The 21188-nt window shown below is 29.7% G+C and overlaps 3 protein-coding genes across 3 annotated transcripts in view; all 3 read right to left on the reverse strand.

Annotated features, from left to right (window-relative positions):
• Positions 1–2264: 2264 nt before the first annotated feature.
• Positions 2265–6250, reverse strand: LOC111033780 (60S ribosomal protein L24). The gene is made up of 6 exons (XM_022314702.1): positions 6116–6250; positions 5823–5898; positions 5631–5716; positions 5396–5557; positions 2438–2510; positions 2265–2376 (listed from the first exon to the last, which is right to left on the reverse strand). Exons 1-6 carry the CDS (start codon positions 6118–6120, stop codon positions 2305–2307), a joined length of 474 nt encoding a protein of 157 aa, XP_022170394.1. The 5' UTR covers positions 6121–6250; the 3' UTR covers positions 2265–2304.
• A 2432-nt stretch (positions 6251–8682) lies between these two features.
• LOC111033781 (uncharacterized protein C9orf85 homolog) lies at positions 8683–9492 on the reverse strand. Its single transcript, XM_022314703.1, has 2 exons — positions 9293–9492; positions 8683–9231 (listed from the first exon to the last, which is right to left on the reverse strand). The coding sequence occupies exon 2, from the start codon at positions 9221–9223 to the stop codon at positions 8783–8785; it is 441 nt and encodes a 146-aa protein (XP_022170395.1). The 5' UTR covers positions 9224–9231; positions 9293–9492; the 3' UTR covers positions 8683–8782.
• A 3589-nt stretch (positions 9493–13081) lies between these two features.
• Positions 13082–21188, reverse strand: part of LOC111033771 — a 79618-nt gene continuing 71511 nt past the window's right edge. The window contains exons 9-15 of the mRNA XM_022314686.1: positions 16373–16451; positions 16225–16299; positions 16014–16128; positions 15250–15401; positions 14976–15179; positions 14654–14804; positions 13082–14452 (exon numbers count right to left, since the gene is read on the reverse strand). Coding sequence (XP_022170378.1) covers positions 14010–14452; positions 14654–14804; positions 14976–15179; positions 15250–15401; positions 16014–16128; positions 16225–16299; positions 16373–16451 — 1219 coding nt within the window. The 3' untranslated portion in view covers positions 13082–14009. The remainder of the gene's footprint in view (positions 14453–14653; positions 14805–14975; positions 15180–15249; positions 15402–16013; positions 16129–16224; positions 16300–16372; positions 16452–21188) is intronic.

Consider the following 21188-nt stretch of genomic DNA (forward strand, 5'->3'; position numbering starts at 1 on the left):
AATGGCAAAGTGACTTAGGGTTAGGTGTCACCCTGCCTACCACGATTTAATATAGTACTAGAACCCCTTCTCTTTCTCCAAAAAAAAAATGATTTAGTTTATTTTTATCGGGAGCAAGAATTGACAAAATAGAAGCAAGTCTGATTTTGTTCTCCTGACGTCAAAGGTAAAATAATTGTTACTGAAGTTCATTACGGAAATTAGTTTTTAAATTCTAACATCCTTATAAAAATTAATTAAAATATGAACACATAACAGCAGCACTATTTTTCAAAATATTGCAATATTAACTATTAAGAATAATGGCTATGTTTTTATTATTTTAGTTATGGTACCTACCTACTCACTACCTACAAGAGTGATTGTAAAAGTACAGAACTATTGCCGAGTAGGTACTAAATAATATTGGAACAAGAAATCAATGCCTTGGGAAATGTGTTTAAAACTAATGTACGTGTGTTATATTACTAGACAAGAACTGTGTATAACTACCCACAGCATTATGAGTGGTGGTAACACATTTCGCTGTTATGTAGCGGTGACAATCATATGGCAATAATCATTAATCTATACATACGAGTATATGATATATCTAGGCCCTAGGGTCTATTGTCTATAGGAATATCTTACCCTACAACAGAACAACCATACATATTGAGCATAGGCGTGTGTAGTGTTTACAGGTATCATACCTGCAAAATCAGCTTCTCCCAGAATTTTGAATTTGTGTTAATATTATTAATAGCAATGTTGCTCTATGAAAATACTAATATCACAGAATATATGCTAATATCACTCACCTAGCGCCGACGAGTCAAAATTTTTAGTCAGATTTCAGGTCAGTAGATATCTTATAGTCGACGCTTATTATAGGTCGGCATAAGAAAAATGTTGTTGGCCACATTTGTGAATAAATTCTAGACGCGCCTATGACAATGAATTAACAAAAATTGCCCTCTGTTTGCTGTCCGCTCGCTATCCATAGTCCATACACTCATTTCTCGTCTAGTAATAATATAACTAGTATGAGGTTTACCTATGATTTAAAAGCTTTTCTAATATAATATGAAAGAAAATTAATCAAGAGGTGTAATATAATATATAAATATTGATACTTTACGACTAGTATCCACTACGCAGACTTGAATTTTACATCAAATTAGTGTTCACAAGACGTTGATATAAATTTCAAAATATTTTTACTCTATACTTACTAGGGAATGCTTACAGCTAGCACACACGAATGATCGAGCTTCCGTAGTTTCTAGGCCAAATGTCAGCGCTTAGTTATGTACCTCCTCTCTCGTGGTATGGAGTATAATAAATATGCCACCAGCCGTAGAACCACTGCCCGGGTAAACATTTTAAAAAATGCGACTCTACATTGCAGATTCTGTATTTTCCAATTTCATTTTACTGGTCAGATGGCACTAATGGTTAATTCTTATTTTATCTCTTGATATTTTTGTGAATAGAAGTAGGGTCTGTAATACTATAGGCACCTACTTAAAATAAGGAGGCAGGGATATATTGAAATTTCGGACTAGCCCGGGAAAATAACTTTTGGCATTCGTGTAGCAGGTGATCTACAATTATTATTACCTATTTTTGTATCATATTATTCCAGGTGAGATATACATTTGTTTTATGAAATGGCGAAATTAAATACTAAGTTTAAATTTGCATATTTTTGCATAATATTTTGTCGTATTTTAAGAAAATCAATTTTTAGCTTTTTGGGCATATTTTGTACTACTTTTATTTATATAAACGAAAAATTGTCAGGAAAAATCATAATTGGGTGGTCGTAGTTCATTATATCTAACACATACGTCACTACAAAAGAACTATTATTACATCGTCATCTGATTGAAGCATGGTAGAGACTGGAGATAATGTTCCAAAATATTAAAATACTTTGACGTTTTCTTCATTTGATGTTTTGAATGACAAAATAATTTAAAAGATGTATAACATATTCTTAAACAGAACACTGTCGACTTCTCAACATAGTTATCCTATTGTCTCAAAAGTGAAAAACCACTCTTTAGTTGTTCAGAACCACATGACTCAGCTAACATCAGATTGTTAGTACTTGATAGGGAGACGTGGACTGATTATTCTCTTGTAGGACGGAGTATAGATTCTTTAGACATTGACATGTGATGAATTAAGTAATACAAACATAACAAATTAGAGTATCATTTGTTAGCATGTTACGGTTTAAAAAAGAAAAGGTTTAAGTATAGATTAAATAAAAATAGTTTTTTTTCAATGAAGTTTTTTATTAATAAGTGATAATAACTATCGTTTTCCACCAACACGAGGAGCAGCCTTTTGTTGTACAGATTTGGTTTGCACTTTCTTGGGTTGTTTCTATAACAAAAAATAATACAAATGTTGCATAATAATTATAAATAACAAGTATAAATTTTACCTTCGTTTTTGATGGAGGTGGTGGAGGAGGCTTCTTAGCTGCTCTAGCAGCCTTCTTTTGGTCCTTAGCAGCCCTAAAAAGTTTTAAATTTTATAATACACATTCATATCATATTTATAGTAAATTTACTCTAAATAGTAAAAAGTTATCATTGTTATAATAAAACAGAACTTTAATTTTTTCTGTTAAGTAGATGAGATGGAGATAACAAATTACAATTTCAGCATCATAAGAATTGATGTAGAACAAAATATAATAGATTGGCTATTTGTTTATCTCGACAGGTACTTTCATTATATCATTTTTAATTGATATATGAGTGTTTAAAAGATATGTTATTTAATATACCCTTGCCAGTACGTTCAAACTTATGTAAAATCCAAACACGATAAACAAGGGAAAAATCAAATCTATTAGGTATACACAATAATTTATTATTTCATTATTATATTTATATTCCATTAGCGTTAATAATAAACTAAATAAAACTGAAAATGTTTATGTTTATCTCGACAGGTACTTTCATTATACCATTTTAAATCGATATATGAGTGTTTAAAAGATATGTTCTTTAATATACCCTTGCCAGTACGTTCAAATTTACAAAAAATCTAAACACGATAAACAAGGGAAAAATCAATAAAATCAATTAGGTATACACGATAAGTAATAACTTCTATTTAAAATCATAACACATATTATTCTATATTAAAATTAGTATTTATTCTAAATTGACTATTACATTAAAATTATAATTTAAAATGAATTAAAATTAAGAACGGTATGATAAACTCAATCAAATTAATATGTTCATCTCGACAGGTACTTTCATTATAACATTTTAAATCGATATATGAGTGTTTAAAAGATATGTTATTTAATATACCCTTGCCAGTACGTTCAAACTTATGTAAAATCAAAACACAATAAACAAGGGTTCAAATTGTATTTATCTTAAAATTTTTTAGGCTTAATCTTCTAATTTAAAATTATCTAAACACAATGTTTAATAAAAATAACATGTACAATGATGATTAATAAACAAGTTGGAAAATACTTGACATTATTAAAAATTATATACCCTTCATATATGATTTCTCATCATGTTGAAATTCAAGATAGCAAATACTCGAAATAAAAAAATAATCATAAGCATTTAAATATTTAAACTTAACTAAAATTAACTTAATTATAATACCCTTCATAGATGGATTCTCATCATGTTAAAATTCAAGATAGCAAATACTCGAAATAAAAAAATAATCATAAGGATCTAAATATTTAAGCGAACAAATTTATTAAAAATAGGTATCCTTCATAGATGGGTTTTCATCATTTTAAGATCAAGATAGCAAATACTCGAAATAAAAAAATAATCATTAGGATCTAAATATTTAAGCAAACCAATTTATTAAAAATAAGTATCCTTCATAGATGGGTTTTCATCATTTTAAAATCAAGATAGCAAATACTCGAATTAAAATATAATCATGAGGATAGTATTATTTTTATGAAATAAAATAAATTGTTTGCTTGAATATTAAAACACATTTCTTGTTAGTTAGTATAATAAAATTCAGCCATACCAAATACTTCTACTATAAATATGTTTATTGATTTCAATAAGTGTAGTCTTAACACAACACAATTAAACAAGGTTATGACAATTTTTCATATTGTGTATGTTCATGTTTTCTCAGTATTGCATTTATTATCAGAATAATCAATAGTAGCAAATACTTAATAAATACATCATAGAAAGTATATTTAACAGTGTTTTAAATTTGTCATTTCAAACTATTTCTACATGTGTAATCTCTCATAAATGGTTTTTCATCATGTTTTAGATTCAAGATAGCAAATACTCGAATTAAAAATAATAATCACAAAGATTTAACACAATCAAGTTTTCAAGAAGAAAAATTTAACACGTATCAACAAGTAACAGTTAAGTATAGACTAGTACAAAAGGCTGAGTCTGATACAAGTTGGTATGTATCACTAGCATACTTAAGTTTAACTTCTTTAAAGCTCAAAATTGGTCCTATACGCATCAATACACTCCAATTTCTTCCATGAAAAATATAAATATACTAATAAAATATGTATACAATGAAAAAATAATATTAATTCTATTTTGGAGTAGCTTATCCTTCCAAAATATTTAATTATAGGAATAATAAATTATACTTTATACCTAGTATCATAGTATGTATAATTTATTCCTCATATAATTTAATTTTCTTCATTTTAAAATTCAAGATAGCAAATACTCGAATTAAAAAATAATCATAGGAGATGGCTACACAAACTAAATTTAAAATAAAACATTTTTAATTAAATTTAAAATAAAACATTTTTAATTAAATTTAAAATAAAACATTTTTAATTAAATTTAAAATCGAAATTACTCATGTCCAATACAATACATTTCCTCAGTCATGATTTCTAATCATTACCATTGTTCAATAGTAGCAAATACTTATTTATGATAATCACTGGACAAATACTAACATTGTATAAATTTAAACTTAAAAATCAATATAAGGCGGTAATTTATGATATAATTTCCTCAGTTATTATTTTTAATCATTACAACCGTTCAATAGTAGCAAATACTTAAAAAAGATAATCACTGGAAATAAAAAAGGTAGGTGTGTATATTTAATGATATACCTAGGTACCCATTACAATTTGAATTGGTCCATTTAAGATTATTGTACATCTCGACAGGTACTTTCATCATATCATTTAAATTCGATATATGAGTGTTTAAAAGATGTTGTTTGATATACCCTCGCCAGTACGCTTAGATTTAATGTAAGATCCAAACACGATAAACAAGGGATAATTCTTTAATTATAAATATATTTTGGATTACATGGCAAATAGATATACATTAAACTAAATAAAATATCTTCGAATAAATTGTGTAATTCTAGTTAACTATTATCTTACTTGATGGCAATATCTCGTTGGGCTTTCCTCATCTCAGGTTTCATGTTCCTCTTGGCCAAAATATCAGTAAGAGATGCACCGACAATAGCACGTTGGAATTTTTGAGTTCTCCTGGTCTTCTTTTTGGTCGTTTCTTCTTCTTGACCCTTGCGATGCTTGCGCCTGAAATGAGAGTTAACATTAGTAACATTAATATATCCGTAAAATAAAAAGACAACATTCAACAATTGCTTACCTGTACAATATCGTCCATGTCACTTTACGGGGGTTCCTCTTCATTAAGTGAGCGCGCTCGCATTTTGAGTTAAGGAAAGTGAACGTCTGTGAATAATAAGATACAGTTATTTACGCGAAACACGCCACTTTATGACTCTATGGTCAGTAACTTAACAAGAAACATTAAGCACAGAAATTCGAAAAAACTCACCTTTCCGTCGGCTTTGATCATGGTTTTGCCATGTCCTGGGTAGATTTTGTACCCACTGTAGGCGCAGAGTCCGATCCTTTAAGTAAAAAACAAAAATAAATAAAATACAAGACATCAACCATCTGAGTTGGATAGTTTGGCGGTATATTTGAAAGCGATAATTCGACGTCCATAATAGTCGGACGAGCGAAAAGTAAGGTAATTATGTAGCACCAAGTAACGCCAAAAGCATTTGTCAACATGAAAAAACTGCAAATTGGTACCGATGTGAGATTAATATGGATAAAACTTACTTCATTTTGACAAATTTGTGAGAACTCCAACTATGGGTAAGAAGAAAATGATTATCAACTCAGCATACAAGTGTTGTGGCTCGGAAATCGGCACTGCAAAATGCAGTATGGTCAGGCATGAAGTTGGTTACGTGATACAGTGTCGCCAACGTGAAAAACTCTTGGTATAAAACCATAATAATATCATATTATCATAAACCTATGATAATTATAACTAAATTTTGGTCGGTCGTATGAAATGTTGTAAATTTAATTCATTATCAAGATTTTCAAGGAAGAATTTGGAGTGTATCGATACGTATCGAGGCAATTTTGAGCGTTCAAGAAGTTACACGTGCAGTATACAAGCGATACGTACCGAGTGTCTACCGACCCGTATCGGACTCGGATTTCGATACGAGGTGGTACGTATCGATACGTATCGAATTTTTCTTCTTGAAAATCTTGTATGTTTCCACGGGTCGAACAGATGGAATATCAAAATTATTGTGAAAATTCAAACGCAGTAAAATCATTTAAGATGATAATGACAAACATACGACGTGATTCAATGTAATTTTCAAATGTGCATTTTTATTTAATCTGATAACATAAATAATATTTGATACGCATTATCGTTTAAATCTTACGAATTCCGATGGCAGTAATTGAATATTATGTTATTTTATTAGTATTATTGTAATTGCGTTACGAGGGCACGAACGATCCTGAACAAAGTTATTGACACTTAAATACTTAATATTTGAATTTTAGATGTATTGAAATGTATGTTTGGTCAATTTTGTTAGTAAAGTTTCTAAAAGGTTAAATAAATTATTTTCAATTATTTTTATTTAAACTTTTAATGTTTGTAAAATTCTAAATAGTGTATTCTTAACAATGTTTGGCTTTGATCAGTATATTTTCAACTTTCAAGTATACCTACCTGGCTCAACTTCAGCAGTCAAATAGATATGCGTATTTCATAGGAATATTAAACTAATTATGACATTGAAGGAGTAGTAAAATTAATTTTTGGAGCAATTAGTATTTTAATAACGCCTAATTAAGTAATTCATTTATTATTTCAACAATTAAAATATTGTGTTGGTATTTTTTAAATATTCTCGAAAATAATTTTTTCTTTGAATTATATGTCCTTTTCTTTCTCTGTGGCATTATTAATATTCATTACAAACTGATTGTACCATTTGCATATTGCTTGGTCCTGATGTACCATGTTATATTGATGCAATAATATATACAACATTAGATGACCCTGTAAGATCCTGATATTTTGAACTTTATGCGCTATGAATTATAATAATTACCCATTTTACACTACACAGATTAAAACGACATACAATGTAAATCATAACATTTTGATGTCTACGTCCATATACATGTATTCTCACTATTAACATAATACATTTTTACAAAAATTAATGTTTTCACTGTAAAACAAATTATTCAGATATTCTACTGTATAATTAATTTTTGACTTTTTGAGTTTGACAGTGTACCTTTATCCTTTAATGTGAACAGTCATTACTCATTACCTAGTCATATCAGATATTGAGAAAAGATAACATACATATAGAATTGATTTTTTGTGATTGTTATAAGTTTATAATAAAATTTTATTCGTAAATGTTTTTATATAAAAGTTATTTGATTTTTTGCTTTTTTTTAAAATATTATATTACAATCTTAAATTGTGTACATATACAATAAATTAAAGATAAATATACATGGAGTAACATCAATGGATAGTTTCTCCGTTCCCACTTCCTGATATCTGTAGGCTATTAGTAATATAAGGCTATGTTTATAATACAAATTAATTTACAGATTATGTTTTACTTATTAAAATTAAAAAATAAATGTGGTCTATATTATTAATTGATATTTAATATTTATCCTATTTCTAGAATAGTATTCCCTCTATGTATATGAATATTATTATTTATTTATTATAGCATAATTGCTTTAGTTGTTTAATCTGTCCACAATGGATTAAATCACCAATTTATATTTAATGTTATTGTAAAGAGGATTACATTTGAATGTATTACTACAGTCAACTATCAACGATTCAAACCTTAGAGTATTCGAAAACTAACAGTAATTCAAACTTCAAAATAATTTATTATTCCCATAAAAATATTGCCATAATTTAAATAAAAATAATGCATTTAAGTACATTTAGTAATTTTTGGTAAAATTTTAAGGAAAACTTGCCGTCAACACATGACAATTTGAAGTTCAATGTTAATTGCAATTCACTTTGAAACACTTGAACTTATTCACCGAAATGTGTTTCTTATAACTATATTATATCGCTTATAATTTATCAAAAAATTTGTATAGATTTAGCTTATTATTTCCGATAACTAGAGTTATTATTGAAGGTACAAATTTTTTTTTCATAACACAGTAATAAGAATTATTGTTTTTGCCTTCTTGATAGTTTAAACCACTCAGCAATTCAAACCAACTGAATTAACTAGAGTCGACTGTATAACAAATTTATTTTGTATTTTGGAATGCACAATCTTAATTTCAGATAGAGACAGAATAAAAATAAATACTTTACTGCCGAGGAAGTTTTAATCGAACCAATATAAATAATGAAACAATAATGGAAATGAGTTAGGTATAACATCTATAATATACACAATACACAGGTCAACTAGGGGACGGATTACTGCATGCATCACTTCCTGAATCATCATTTTCATCATAACTGTTTTCTAACTCATTTTTGTCATCACCTCCATTTTCAGATGTTGTTTTTTGATCATCTTTAGCCCATTCAATCCTTGGTACTGCACACTTAGGACATAGTTCTAAAGTGCTCGAACATTGATGGCACATTGTGTGGTAAGCTTCTTTGACAGTCTTATTATGACATTTGTTACAGTTCTTGGCTGCTTTCAGCATCTTATATTTTTTGTACTTGATCTTCCATTCCAAAATGTCTTTACACCGAGGGCAAACACTGTGAACTTGTATGGAATTCATACGTTTGGTACGTACATTTGTGTCATGGAGGTTATTTTTAAACGCAAACCGATTTTGATGTTTTTGCGGTCGAATGCGTGCCGCATTTCCTTTCTGGCTGCTCATGGCGTCAACTAGAGTTGAAGAAAAAAGTTAAAACTGGTAAGTACAATGTAGAAATTAGCATAGCTTTACCTTCAATTCAGTTTTGAATAGTCCAATAATTAATATACGTATTTCAGTTATTTCTGACTAGTGACTTCCGTATTTAGTGCTAAATGCAAAACTGGAAACACTCGTGTTATATTATTATAATAAGGTACCAGGTACCATTGAATTGTTGAAAGCACACCGTTGATATTAGATATTAGTTAAACAGTTAACTGATATGGAAACTATAGATAAGCGACTCATTCAAAACAAAAAGCCTCGCGTATTAAGCGCTCTCGGTGTTGTTTTTTCGAACTATAACGCAAAAAAGACGGTCATTAGAAGCTGTTTCGTTGGCATTTGGCAGGATTACATATTATTTACATTGCCCGTTTGGCCGTTTAGCTGTCATTAAAAATTTGATTTATCTAGCACTCATTTTTTTTTTTAAAATGTTTTTTGGAAATATTCGTTCTTCGAAGAATGAATTGATTTTACAATGAAGGTGAGGTTTTTTTTTGGTGTTTGTGAATGAACTTTTTTGGTAGGTACTTAGGTATTTAGGTGAATGCCTCATTCTTCAATATTCAGGGTAGTTTATTGGATTCCGGTAGAAAATGTAATCCATAGTTGGTATTTTGGTACTTTGGGGGGTCAAAAGTAGAAAAGATGAAAATCCAAATTCCTTTCTGAATAATCGATGAAAAGTGAAAACTAACGAAAAAACATCGAAAAATCTTGAATATATATTTCATAATTGTAACTTCGTAAATATTTTTTATTAGGAATAACCACTGTAAAATGTAAATTGTTCGTCACTAATACCTACTTTTAATTCCAGACCCTGAATTATAAAAAATTAAAAATATTTTTAAAATATGATTTACAATTTAAAATAACCAGAGATGTTGCTCTTTTGCCTTGTAGATGTCAGTGTACTCATAAAATTAAAATTTATTTATTGTATTTAGGTAGTGACTAATGAGGAATAATGGACAAATATTTTTGACAAAACTTTGTTTGAATCAATAAATTATTATTATGTATTGCCGTAATGGACATGCTTAAACTGTAAAGTCTTTCTTGTGCCTACATAATTACCTAGTATATAGTAACTATATATAAAAAGTTATTTTTATCTAAAATATTAATTTATTCCTACCTGTTCAATGTTATAGTTCAATAGCGTATGTACGATTTTCCGTCGCGGTTGTAGGTACTTATGATCATTTTCTCCAAACTACAAACTCTATTGCTAGGTAAGTACCATATATTACACAGGTTGATCCGTTTAATGAATTTAATGCATAAGATATGACAAGAATCATCAGTCATCAGGTGTTTCAAAAAATATTAATGTTTTATACTTTTTTTATTAAATTGAATCATTATTTTTTATCGTTATAATTAGTAATTTTTTTACGCTTTTGAACAATACCATTACCATATTACATTTATAATTTCATATTCAGAATAATTTTTAGAGTATTTCAATTCATAAGAATCAAACCTTATTAGTAGTTTTTAGTTTTAAGAAAAAACTTAAGAGGACGCCACAGTGCCACACCCGCATGTATTGTCTCCGTCTTACAAGTGTACAACATTGCAAAAACTGTTTTGCGCGGGACAACTTTTATCGCACCATATTAATTGCTGTAGAACTAACAAATTTTCACAACACGTAAAGAAGAACTTTATGTGTACGACAGCGTGCTTTTTTTTATAAATTTTGGTGTCCAATCATTTTTTATAAGCAAATGAAAAAAACAAAATGTTTAGAAGCAAATAACGTTTATTGTATTTATGTTATATAAAATATAGGCACGCTATAGATGCATAGATAATTTTCTACTCTGTGTTTAAAAATTTTGGAGCCACTACTACAAACATGGAAGGATAAAAGTTGTCCCGCACAAAACAGTTTTTGCTATGTTGTACATTTGTAAGACAAGAGACAACACATGAGGGTTTGACGTCCTCTTAAAGTTTAAATAAGACGAGTTGTGGACTAACATTTTGCGAGGTACCACTGTACCACTCCACTCCATTCAATAATACTTTAGACTTTAAATACTTATAACCAATAAGCTACTTGTAAAAATTCGATTTATATGTAACTAAGTGCTAAAAATATATTATGCTTGGGATTAAGAAATTAAAAATCGGGTAAGTGGCTATCGCTCATCTGCTGAACATTAGGTGCCTTGAAGGTCGCTATAGTGAATGGTATTAAATTTTAATTCAATAATATAATATCATTGTATACGAAAAACGATTCTGAGCGGAGACAGTATGTCTAGATATTTCATACTGTTGTTATTACCTATTATAAATACGGTAGTCGGTAAGTTGAATTGACATTATTCTTAAATTATCAGTGTTGCTGGAAAAATATAATATATTTTTACGTAAAATTGGGCTGTTTTGGAACCGAATTACAACAAAATGACTAAAATTGTTATTCTTTGTGTTACTATGTAATTTCGTCTAAATTTTAACTTAAAATAACTATAAAAAAGCTGCGTGTTTATCCGTTTATTAAAGATTTTTTGGTTACAGAATTAACCGCTTACGTAGAATTTGTTTTTAAATTTTCATTCCTTAGCTATAAATTTGAACATTTAATACTTTTTTAAATACAAAATCATTTTTCAATTTTAAAAATGTTGTCAAACGTGACTATGTATTTTTAATATTTTTAAACCGCTATTGTAACAGTAAATCAAGAGTCTTGTACTCAATTTTCTTGCTTTTTGACCCAGCCAAAAGAATTGTATTGCTATTTATAGGAAGAAAAAAAAACTGAAAATTGATAATGTCCGCAAACAGCACAAAATGAGTCAAAATATTTTGAAAGTTTTATCTAGTATAGTAATTAATAAAATAAACATATTATGGTGTAAATTTCATGTTTTTGAATTACAACAAAATAAGAAAATCGCTACATGAGAAATCTCAAATCGAGAGAATATCCAATGTTGTAAAAATTTCAACTTCAAACGCTCATATAAATTTAACTTAACTTTCCTGTAGATTTTTTTTTTATGAATGTAGGAAAACTTATAAGGAATCTCGTATTAGATTTTAAAAGAAAAATATACATGAATTTCTAACTTAAAATAATTTGTACTTTTACTGCACCAAACCGTGATGGCAGACACAAAAATAAAAAAACACAATCATTGGAAAATCAATACATTCATCGCTCGGCTCAGAATCTTAAATTATTACCATAAAATAGTAGAATAATTTTGTTTATAACGCCTTCAAATAATGTACAAATTATATTTTCAAAATGTTTATTAGTTTATTTGCTATTTTTTAAAATTGAATTTCGTGAAATTATTCTCACCTGTTTAGTACCTTTAGAAGTACATGTTTATTATTTAAGTATGATGTCTAAGACACTGAACACTTGTTGCCTCTGTGCCCTTCCACTCTATAAACAACTTAAATGTGTAGCAGGTTTTGACATAAATCAGTGTTCTGAATTAATATCATCAAACTTTCATAACATGTGAAGGTTAAAATTTACTGATTACATGAAGCACACATATCCGCTGCCATAAACAACATTATTCAATTAGACATCATCTAAAATCTTGACATTGCGTCTAGTATGTTGGATATTTTATTTTAACATGATGCTATAATTTATAGGATGGCTATAATAAGGGCAATTATACTATAAGCATAATTTGTAAATATTGTCAAAAATGTAACAGTATTGCAAGATTAAATTTACTGTCATGTGTTGATAGAACATCGGATTAAAAATGACACGATAAATAATAATAAACTATTTAAAAACAAAAATTTATTCTTTAATTTTTGGTATTTATATTTGACAAAAGTAATATTTTGCTTATTCAAAATGCATTATTTATGTACATAAACACTGTAATTTTAACACATAGAAAGAAAATGTTTAATATTTATCATAACTTTCAATAAATTAAAAAAAAAAATACATCTGTAGAAAATTATTATAATATTTATTATTCTAAATACCCAACTAGAATACTAACAATATCATCATTATCTATTAGTTTGTTTATACCATACACAACTAGTTAAATTATTTTGATTCTAGCCAGTTCTGTTTAAATTTAATTTAGCAAAACCAATAATTGTATTAAGTCAATCATGTCCATTCTCATATTATATATATATATTATTATGGTAACAAAAGGAAAAAAATTATCGTAAACAACAACAAATTGACTAAAAAAATTTGCCACGAAAATTGAATATCCAAAATTCCAAAGACTAAGAAACATAATGGACCCACAAGTCTGTCATGTCAAGTACACTATCACAAATCTAAATAAACACTGCGGCCATATTATTATAGGTACATGTTGAATAATAGCGCTGCCGTGTAAAACGGCTTTAAAAGCGTTATTTCTGAACAAAATATAAGTGTTTCGACAAAACGTTAATTTTAAAAACGAAAAAGAAATGTAGGCCGAAGAGTACATAATATTATAATAATTATTTTGTTTCGAATTTTTAAATTTAACGAAAACGAATGCCCAAGATTAGTAATAAATGCAAGTTTAGAAGTAAAGTATATTTAATGTAAGTTATGTATACATAATATGATGATTATGGCTTTCTCTCGACGTATTCGCAGTGGTGGTGGTGGTTTATATTTTTATCTCCCATAAGTCCCTCGACGACCCTCCCTTGACCCCTCTTAATCGGTTATAGTACAAAATGTATAGGAATCGACTGCACGAGAATGAGCGCCCAACAACCGTCAGTCTTTGATGTTCTGCTGAATCAAGTGCCCTGCAAAGTTGTTTTTGCCGTTCAACTGGTGACTCACCCCGCTGCGTTTGCCCCGTGTCATGTTTCCGAAACACACAGACGAACTGGTGCTGACGCCCGAGTCCGAAGACTTTTCACTGGAAGTACACGAGTTCGGTTTGGCGGCGGTGGCGGCGGCAGGGGTGTTGGCTGTGTCGCCGCCGAAATGTTGACGGTCGTCGGCGGACTTGGATGCCTTTTTACTGTACTCGGGCGACGACAAGGCTGCATCGTTACCGTTGTTGGCCGAGAAACGCGGTTTGGGCGTCGGCTTCGACTTGGCGACGTCAGCACCAGGGACGATCGCGCGCTGACTGTGGGCAGCTTCCTGAGAGTCGTCGCAGCTTGGATCCGTTTTGTTCTCCTCGGTGCTGCTAGAATCGTCTTCGGGCGCTGTCAACCAGACAATAATAATAATAATAATAATAATAATAATAATAATAAAACAATATTATATTAATAAATCTTTAATATACAACAATATCGACGATAAACGTTAATTATCCACTCGATTTGATTGCACGCAGTCGAAAGTATACGTTCGACAGACGGATGAATATTATTACAAACTATAATATTATTAAATTTACTCACACTGATAGTCGTGCATGACCTGGACAGCTGCCAATATTTTCGCTCTCTGTTCCGGCGCCATTATGCCCATGTAGTCCAGGTCCGCTTCGCGTATTTCACAGAACGACTGCAAGTCCCCAAAACCGTTCATCGCGAATACGGACATTTGTTCCTGCACGGGTCGAATAATACATAATATTATATACTATATTATAAATAAGTATATTATACTAATACTACTATTAGTATAAATGTATAATAGTATAATAACAGTATGCCAATGAATACAACATCAAATTCAAATGAATAGATCGATGGAAAAACAACGAAACACTGCACTTGCCTCCATGCCTATTGTCCGCAGGAGCTGAAGCAACGACTTTGGCCTGTGTTTCGCGTTTTGTTTGCTCTTCTCGAGCCCATTGCTTTCGTTCACCAACGGTTGGACTTTGCCGAACTTGAACGTGCCTATTCTATCACAGCCTTTGACCATTCCCTTCCAGATCCCGCTGGCGTTCATGGTGGTTACCAGTATCACATCACCTTTCTAAACGGCAAACCGAAAAAAACGAGTGAGTCATTTTGAAAGACACAAAGGTTTCTACAATCGTCCTTACGTTAAATTTCAATGCGTCTTTGTCATAAGGGTTCGGGCTGCTGTTGGCCACGGCCCGCGCCAATGCCAACACTTGTACTTTCTGCGTCCCATCGCAAGAAGTCGGTGATTCTTCTGAGCTCTGAGACGCTGCTCCCATCAATGCTTGGGCGCCTAAATATACATACAAGCCACAAATATCACATATGTCCTGCGGTGTCGGGTAAGCAAAGTACTCCAAACTAAGAGGTAGCTGAGGTGATAGAAGTCGATAAACACAAGAAGTGAAGTGAGGTAAAAGATAATTTTTATTTTATTTTTTTGTGAAGAGATTTAGATTTTCGAGTGCAATATAGGATTATCTTTTGTTGACAAAAATGTATTTTCTCAAACTTTTTTGGAGTTGTTTAGCAAATACTATAAAGCAGGTATTTGTTAAACTATAATTTGATTGTATAATTAATGTAAAAATTTTCGCGTGCCATGGATTTGCCATCCCTGCTATAGAGTGTTAGATTAGTACTAGATTGAATATTCTACGTATTATATATTTCATATAAGACAATTAGGTGTTGAGGATTATTATCATTGCTACACAAGCTTTAATAACCCAGAAACTATTCATTCAAGTTTTGATTTAGATATAAAAAAACATAACGCGTACTCAATTTACCGTAAAAGTAATTTTAAAAAATACATCTCATTGAAGGATAAAAGGAGAGGGTGAGCATTTTTTTAACCTACCGAGTGTGTGTGTGTGTTTGTTTGCTATAAAAAAAAACTTACTAGAAGTGCTCGGCAGACTCTCGGCTGAACTATGATGACGGTTGGGTCTCTGGTTTTGTTTCATTTGTTTCGAGGACGTTTTGGATCTGTGGTGGTGTTGTCTTTTACTGTGACGCTAAAAAATCGAAAAAACAAAATACGTTTGTATTGTTTTGTTGTTAATTAATTGTATTATTGTACAAAATCGACGACAGCCTGTGGCAACACTTACAGACGATTGCAGAAATGAGTCATCTTGATCGGCGTAGTCCGAACTGTGTCCCGGTGAGACCGCGGTGTCCATTCCCTGTACAAAAACAAAAATAACGAACATTAATCGACGCCGCTAATAATTATTATGCAAATCAACAAGCGCTTACGTTCATCCTGAGCCTGTGGTAAAGTTCCTGGTCGTAGTCCGATCGGTTGGTCTCCACGGATAACGACGACATCCTAGAACTGTATAAGAACGGTACGATGTTTAAATATCGGTAAAATGAATTTTTTCATTAATACATATTATTTCCATCAACGATGTAAGCAGAACGATTTTTAAAATATGTAATTCATTTACGTCAAGGATTTAACTAATAATTTGATATAGTGCGAGCCAAGTCTCGTATTAACTTAACTACATCTCCGTGGTAAATAAATATAAATATATTATATATAATAATAATAATATATGTATTAGTGAACTAAATGTGTAATTTACGTCTGTAAATTGCGATTTTCTAATAGCACAAGACTGTTGAAAACCCGTATTAAATATATTCATGTATGACGGACTTACACAGAGATACTAATTGTGACACAGGACATTAGAGACATAATGTAAATTGTTTTTGCATTTTATTTTGGGCGAATATTTTCTACGATAATTATGACGCGCGTTATGTTCGGGTGAACTAAAAATGGCAGTCTGCTACACCACGCATCGTCGGTTTGACTTTTCCGTACTTGGTAATGTTAAAAAGGTCACAGGATATAATATATTATTATATATACATATAACTGTAGCGAAAAGTCTAAGCACTTTGAAGTTTGAACTTATTGCTTGCTGGGGTTACACGCTAAATGGTGTGGTGTTTGACAGCACGTTAATGATATTTTGGATTTGCGGAACGAAGGTTAAACTTAAGGAGTTTGATAACTTAAACTTCACCAAATTCATAATGAAATAATACAATAATGAACTATGGAAAATGAATGGTCTTACAATGATACATCAAATTTAAATAGTGTACTAAACTTATTTACGTTTATAAGATTATAAATATAACGCGCTATGGATATTTACTAAAAACTTAACTTATCAGAATGAAAAAGAAATTGTTGTACTTTGATGCATAATTTATAACATTAAGAAACAATATAAATCTCTTCTATAAATAATACATAAAATATAACAGAATTTAATATATTTTACAACAATATATTTACTGAATTTATGTACAATATACTGACAGGGCACTTTTCACGTTTAATTTACTGTAGTAATTAATACATTAATAGCGTATACGCTGAATTATCTATAAATAATATTTATACGCCAAAGTACCCTATGCGTACACCTAAATATATGTGACCCCCAGCATCTGGAATACATCGTGACCTTGGAAAATCCAGTTCCTTTGCCCCGGATTGTCAGAAAAAAAGTCGTTAACCTAAACAAATGTTATCCTAGTATTAAAAAACGTCTTTTTTAAAATAAAAGCTCGCATTCCGAATAAATATAAAATTGTAATTAAGTTCGATGATTGTTAAGTAAAATATATAACTATATAGAGCACACTTTATTTAAAAACAAAATACAAATATTTAAAGCCACAATTTTAATTTCCAATGTGTATTATATTCTTAAAATTCCATGTTGATATAATTTATCAAACTGATAAGTTTTTAAAGAATATCGTAATAACGAATAAATTATAGATATAATAAATAATAATGTTTAATCATAAACGAAAATAATCAGTCAACTATCATTAACAACATTTTAGAAATGAGTTAGGTACTATATTACAGTGAACAACTAACATATATTATATACGTAGGTATGAATAACTTTGGGATCAACCAATGTTTTAGTAAAAATCAGATTTATTTTATATTTTATGACCAAAACAATTCATTCTTAAATTGGAGTCTGGCACAAATTTTCGTTCTTTGAACTGTCGTAAGTTATCAGAACTCTCATTACTTTTATTTGAAAATACGACCAATATTAGTTGGCACACACCATTATTCACAATTGTTTTCACTAAAAATAATTATTTTTATAATGGAATAAAAGTATCTTTATCTTCAAACGTTAAAGTTCGTATTAAAAGTTTTTAATATGAACGCAGTATTATACATATACAGTATTTTATGAGTCAAGTTTATAATTCATCTTAAATAATTATAATAATTTTAAGATGAATAATGAAATAAAATACTTTTTATGATAAAAATAAAAGTAGTTATCGGTTTAATAAAAATATTATCTCGGTGACAAATGTATTTCACTTTAAAATGAAATACAAAATTTAACTAAATATTTTCCACGCGTAGTTTAATTGTAACATTATTTATTTCTCGTATGGTTTCAACCAACACTAACAGTACTTATTAAAATTAGTTAATACTATAGCAACAACAACAAATATTACAATAAGAAATATAAAAAATATAGAAAAATATAAAATTTAGATATACAATTTTAACATTAATTTTGAGCTTTAAGTATTTCACTAAATTTAAAACCCTTTATGAATATAGAATAATTAAGTTGAGTTCACCCATATTTGTTATCATAACAGTAATTTGCAATAGGTGATTCGTTGGAAATAAGACGTAGATAATATTTTAGACTTGAAGTTTAACATAACATGTATATTTACCACCAAAAAGTTATTGATCAGTATTTCAATGTACTGATTGTATCAGAGCAGTTAAAAAAAAAATATATATATAAATTGTGATTTATTAAAATTGTTATCCATTGCGCATAAAATATAATACTAACCTTGGCTATCTGAATCGATTTTCAAAAACGTTGATTCATCATTATTAATTCATATAAAATTTGAAATGACATAACACCCATTAAAATGACTATATATACGTATACCCATAAAACAATGTCTACCCAAAATAAAGGACCTGCGCCTGAAGTGTGTTAAGTTTGTTTTTTGCCATCATGATTTAAAATGTTAACAAATAAGTGCTAAAAAACACCGTAGTCTGTAAAAAATACATTTTATCTTAGGACCGGTGACGGCAGAAAATCTCCGGGGACGGAGAGGCACTATAATTCTGTTTAAAAAATTATTTAGGTAGACTAAATATAGATGATACATTATTACGATGTACCTATAGGGTTGGTACATATAATTATAAATTAGAGAACAGTGAGAAGGGGTGCACGGTAGTACATGTCGGAGTGGGTAAATATACATAGGTTCGATATGAATATAGATTGCAGTCTCGTTGTAGGGTAGAAAAAAAACGGGTTTCGCTAATGCTCGGAATTGTCGGCATATTGTCGCACGCAGGCTGCAGTATTACGACTAATTATTGTTGATGATGTTTTCTCTAATGCGCTTTAATAATATTATATACACCACAATATCGCAGCTGTAATGCACCGAGAATTGAAGCTACCGATTTACATATTATATTATTTTTAGGCTCATTCGACATAACACACGAAGCAAGACAATATAACAAAGGTACAGTGGACGCCGCTTATAAGAATCACGGATATAAGTTATTAGACTTATAACTTAAACTTATTAGACTCAAAATTGTCTGAAACAATCCAAATACATTATAAAAAATTCGGTTATAAGACTCGAATTTCGTATAAAAATAAACATTTTTTGTTAAAATTTAGAAATTAATTGGTCTTTATGCTTTATAATGTGTGTATGTACAACAAATTTTATCGCATTTCACATTTTTTGCCATCGTTATTGCAGTGAGAATTATAAATACACTCCCGATTACCTGGCACAGTAATCATAATCGATAAGACCGACGGTATAACTGTGGTACAATGTATAATCGTCAATCGGTTGTCAATGTATTATAATTTTTATTTTTTTATCAAAATTTTTAAATTTATTCAATAATAAATATGTAATATGTAACATTTATTCAAGTTTAATAATTAAAGCAAAATATGTAGAAAAACAAAATCCATAAATATGTAATTAAATTTGTTTTTCTCACTTAGCCTATAAGATTCATTCAATTATAAAACTCACTTTGTGCTGGTCCCAAAGTGAATCTTATAAGACGCGTATGAGCGGCGTCCACTGTACATAGGTAAGTGATCGGAAAACTAATCGACGACATTGCGTATAGAAGCACCGCTGCAGCAGAAGTGGGTTATGTATATGAAATTATCATATTATTGTTGAGTAAAAGCAAACATTTAACTTTTATTGCTGCAAGGTGATGTGATTATTTAAAAGACAAACACTCGTTTTACAGAAAACTACCTACTAACGTTATCGACATTTTTTTTACATACCTAATTTAAAATAATTACTAAGCAAAATTTAACAAAAAAACTAAAAAAATTATTATTTTGAACGAATAGATAATTAGTTGTAACTACCTATTACAAGTATTATATAATGTAAACCAGTGGAGTAAAGTGACACAAGAATACCAATTACCCAGCAAAATAATGGTCCACTACTCCGCTCATGGCTCATCTAAATGTTAGCAACAGAAAAGTAATTAAAAGTAGTCTGCTATGGAATAAAAAATGAAAAATAAACGTTGTCACCATTGAAAAAAAACACTTACAAAATGAACACGATAAAAATCGTAAAAAAATATTGCTTTGCAGTGCAGATAATTAAATTGCGCAAAAATAAATATTACTACTAAAACCAATCCTACTTTTCGAGATATTGTGTTATTATTTATTATACTTTTAAAAGTATCCCCTCCCTCAATATAATATGGACAATTTCTTCGGATCACTATTGGATTTTATCTTGGCGCTCGTGATCGTCATAAATCATGATACATTAAAACGACGTACGTATAAGTATGAGAAGACATAAGACGTTTTACAGAACGTCTATAAGCTGAGAACGTCCGGACGTGTAAGTAAAGTTCGTGTAACGATGTATTTATGAACTATAAAGTGATTAGTGATATATCATAATATATATCTTTCGTGTTGTATTATAG

Source organism: Myzus persicae, unplaced genomic scaffold, assembly GCF_001856785.1.
Source record: "Myzus persicae strain clone G006 unplaced genomic scaffold, MPER_G0061.0, whole genome shotgun sequence".
Taxonomy (NCBI): Eukaryota; Metazoa; Arthropoda; class Insecta; order Hemiptera; family Aphididae; genus Myzus; species Myzus persicae.

Coding starts and splice junctions, on each gene's coding strand:
- LOC111033780 (XM_022314702.1), bottom strand. Junction 5,558..5,630: donor ACATGGACGATATTGTACAG/GTAAGCAATTGT, acceptor CTCTCATTTCAG/GCGCAAGCATCGCAAGGGTC. Junction 2,511..5,395: donor CAACGAGATATTGCCATCAA/GTAAGATAATAG, acceptor AAAACTTTTTAG/GGCTGCTAAGGACCAAAAGA.
- LOC111033781 (XM_022314703.1), bottom strand. CDS start 9,223: ATGAGCAGCCAGAAAGGAAATGCGGCACGCATTCGACCGCAAAAACAT.